Consider the following 2,722-nt stretch of genomic DNA (forward strand, 5'->3'; position numbering starts at 1 on the left):
TTCCAGGAGCGCTACCTGCAGGAGCACCCCGAGGACCAGGGCAGCATCGACAGGCTGAAGGACCTGATCGCCTGGCAGGTAGGACCCCGGCCTCCTCCTTGGCCTGCAGCCGCCCGCACCAGCTCTGGGTGCCTGGGTTCGAAGCGGGGGCTGCGTGACCCCTGCTCCTGCCAGCCTGAGCCGGGCGGGCGCTGCCCTGCCTTACAGCCGGGAGCTTCCCTCTCCGCGGCGCCGGGCTGCGGAGGCGAGACTGACGGGCATTGCCATGCCGCAGGTCCCGCTCCTGGCCGAGGGCATCCGCATCCACGGGCGGAAGGTGAGCGAGGACTTGCGGCCCTTCCACGAGCGCATGGAGCAGTGCTTTGCCCAGCTGTGCGCCAAGGTGGAGAGCCAGTACGGCACACGGGACCTGGTGAGTGCCGGCAATGCTGCGGTGGCCGGGGGGCACAGGCCCCAGGCACGTCTGCAGCAGTACTGACGCCAGAGCTGGGCACAGGCATGGGTGGCTCCATCCTGCGGGCAGGGTGGGGGGAGCAGGGGGCTGGCTGGGAGCGTGCCTGGAGCATGGACCCTGCTGCTGGCACCAGCCTGGGATGCACCCCGGCCAGGGAGCGCAGGGCCCTTGGGGCAGGGGCAAACCCTGACTGCACGCTGCCTGGGGGCTCCTGGGGCCAAGCACATGGAGCAAAGCCAGAGGAGCCAGAGCCCCCTCCCCCAGGCCTGGTGGGCAGTGCCCAGGGATGCCCCCCGCCGTGGGTCCCTGAGAGCTGGTGGGGGGCAGCTCCCGCTGCCCTGCCCTCATGACCCCCTTGTGTCCCAGCCCTTCCTGGAGGAGCGGCGAGGTGGCCGCCCGCGCTCCACACTGCGCTGCCCGGAGCCGGACAAGCCCAGCCGCCCACACGACAGGTAACCCCTGACCCCTCCCCGGGCCCACCCAGCCCCGTGCTGCCTGCACCCTGACCCGGCCCGGCCTCGCCTTGCCCTCCCTCACCGGGCCGTGGCACCTGTGCCGCAGCACCGAGACCTTGCAGCTGAGGAAGCCGGTGCTGCGCGGCCCCGAGCGCCCGCCCGAGCCCGAGGAGCGCCGGAGCGAGCGCCGGGAGAGCCGCGGCAGCGCCTTCTTCGGGTACCGGCGGCAGGATCAGCGCCAGTCTGTGTCGGAGTCGCTGGATGCCAAGGTACCTGCCATATGGGGGGCAAGGGCTGGGTGCCTGCCTGCGCAGGGCGGCCGAGTGGGCAGAGCCCCAGGGCTGGTCTGCAGCCAGCGGGGGATCCATCCCAGCCCCCCCACGGGCCCTGGGTGCCAGCCAGGCCCTGTGCCTGGCAGGGTCTGCTGCGGACGGCCGAGCTCAGCCGAGCCCCGTGCCCCCAGGACGACAAGCGGAGGCAGTCCCGGAACGTGAGCGAGAGCGGCCCGGGCAGCGCGGACGGGAGGCAGCCCCTGCCCAGCCGGGACCCCAGCGCCACAGGTACGCCCTGCGCCACAGGGACGGCCCTCGCAGCCCCAGGGACCAGACACCCATGCCCCCCGTGCCGTTCCCTTGGGCAGCCCCACGCAGGGACTTGCCATGCAGAGCACCCAGCAAGGCTGATCGGGGCCATATCCACTGGCACGTGCCCCCCGGGTCTGCAGAAGGGGCCACGGCGCCTCTCCCCAGTCCCTCCCCATCCCCAGTGCCCCCGAGACCTGGCCTCAGCCTCTGCCCGTGACCCTCTCCCAGCAGCAAAGAGCCCCTTGCCTTGCCCCCGAGCTGGTCCTGCTGACGGGCCTGTCCCACATCTCAGCAGCAGGCAGGGAAGGGAGCAGCTAGGATGGGGCGGGGGTGGTTCAGGTGCCCTGTCTCCCACAGGTGTGCTGGGCTCCCCAACAGGCTTCGGCGGACGGGTGAAGAGCGCCAGCCGGGCCCCGCCACTGCCCAAGAAGATCAGCCCCACCGTGTACGAGACCTTCCTGGAGCCCAGCGACAGCCCCGGCCCGGGGAAGGTACCGTCCATGCCCCCCACCCTCCACCACCTCCCCCATCCTGGCCCGCGGCCCATCCTCACGGCTCCTGCTCCCTTGCAGCCGCCGGAGGGGAGCAAAGCGCTGAAGTCTCCGCCACCGCCGCCCCCCAAGGTCAAGCGCATGTCCCAACTCTGAGGCCGCCTGGGACAGGGTGACCGCAACCGTGACCGCCACTGCCACCGCACCAGTGCCTGCTCCTGCACCCCCCCAGCCCAAGCCTGGCACAGGCAGCCCGAGTAGGTCTCACAGGGCCCTGCTCCCCCAGCCCCTCGCTGCCCCAGGAGGCAGAGGCAGAGGCAGGGCCGCACTTCCTTTGCCTGGGGCACTCCCCAGGGCCACGGGGGGAGACAGGGCAAGCAGGACCCCCAGCGCCTCCCCGGCTGCACCTGGCGGCTCTGCCAGGGCCAGGCCCAAGCTCAAACCCAAACCCAAACCCTGAGCTTCCCCGGCCCAAGCCTGTGAGCCCTTGCCAGCTCTGCTGCACCCTGGAGCTGCTGGTGCTGCACAACCTCCTGCGGGGCTGCCCAGCCTGGGCACATCTCCACCCCGGTGCGGCCCAGCTCCCTCGTGCTCCTTCAGCCTCAGCTGCGTTGCATGAAACCATCCGCAGCCTCCATCGTTGACACCCCCAGGCACTGGCTCGCTGGAGGGCTCCAGCCCCAACCGGGCTGGACCAGAGCCCCCTGCCCACCCACACAAACTGGAGGCTCCAGGAAG

General features: G+C 71.6%; 1 protein-coding gene across 1 annotated transcript in view; it reads left to right on the top strand.

Moving 5' to 3' along the window:
* LOC102377683 (dedicator of cytokinesis protein 2-like) overlaps nt 1-2,206 on the top strand; it is a 117,457-nt gene extending 115,251 nt beyond the window's left edge. Inside the window, exons 48-54 of the mRNA XM_025191920.1 lie at nt 1-78; nt 275-412; nt 821-906; nt 1,016-1,178; nt 1,373-1,469; nt 1,851-1,984; nt 2,066-2,206. Of these exons, the coding sequence (XP_025047705.1) occupies nt 1-78; nt 275-412; nt 821-906; nt 1,016-1,178; nt 1,373-1,469; nt 1,851-1,984; nt 2,066-2,140 (771 nt within the window). The 3' untranslated portion in view covers nt 2,141-2,206. The remainder of the gene's footprint in view (nt 79-274; nt 413-820; nt 907-1,015; nt 1,179-1,372; nt 1,470-1,850; nt 1,985-2,065) is intronic.
* Nucleotides 2,207-2,722: the final 516 nt, after the last annotated feature.

The sequence above is a fragment of the Alligator sinensis genome, unplaced genomic scaffold (genome assembly GCF_000455745.1).
Source record: "Alligator sinensis unplaced genomic scaffold, ASM45574v1 scaffold1334_1, whole genome shotgun sequence".
Lineage (NCBI taxonomy): Eukaryota > Metazoa > Chordata > Crocodylia > Alligatoridae > Alligator > Alligator sinensis.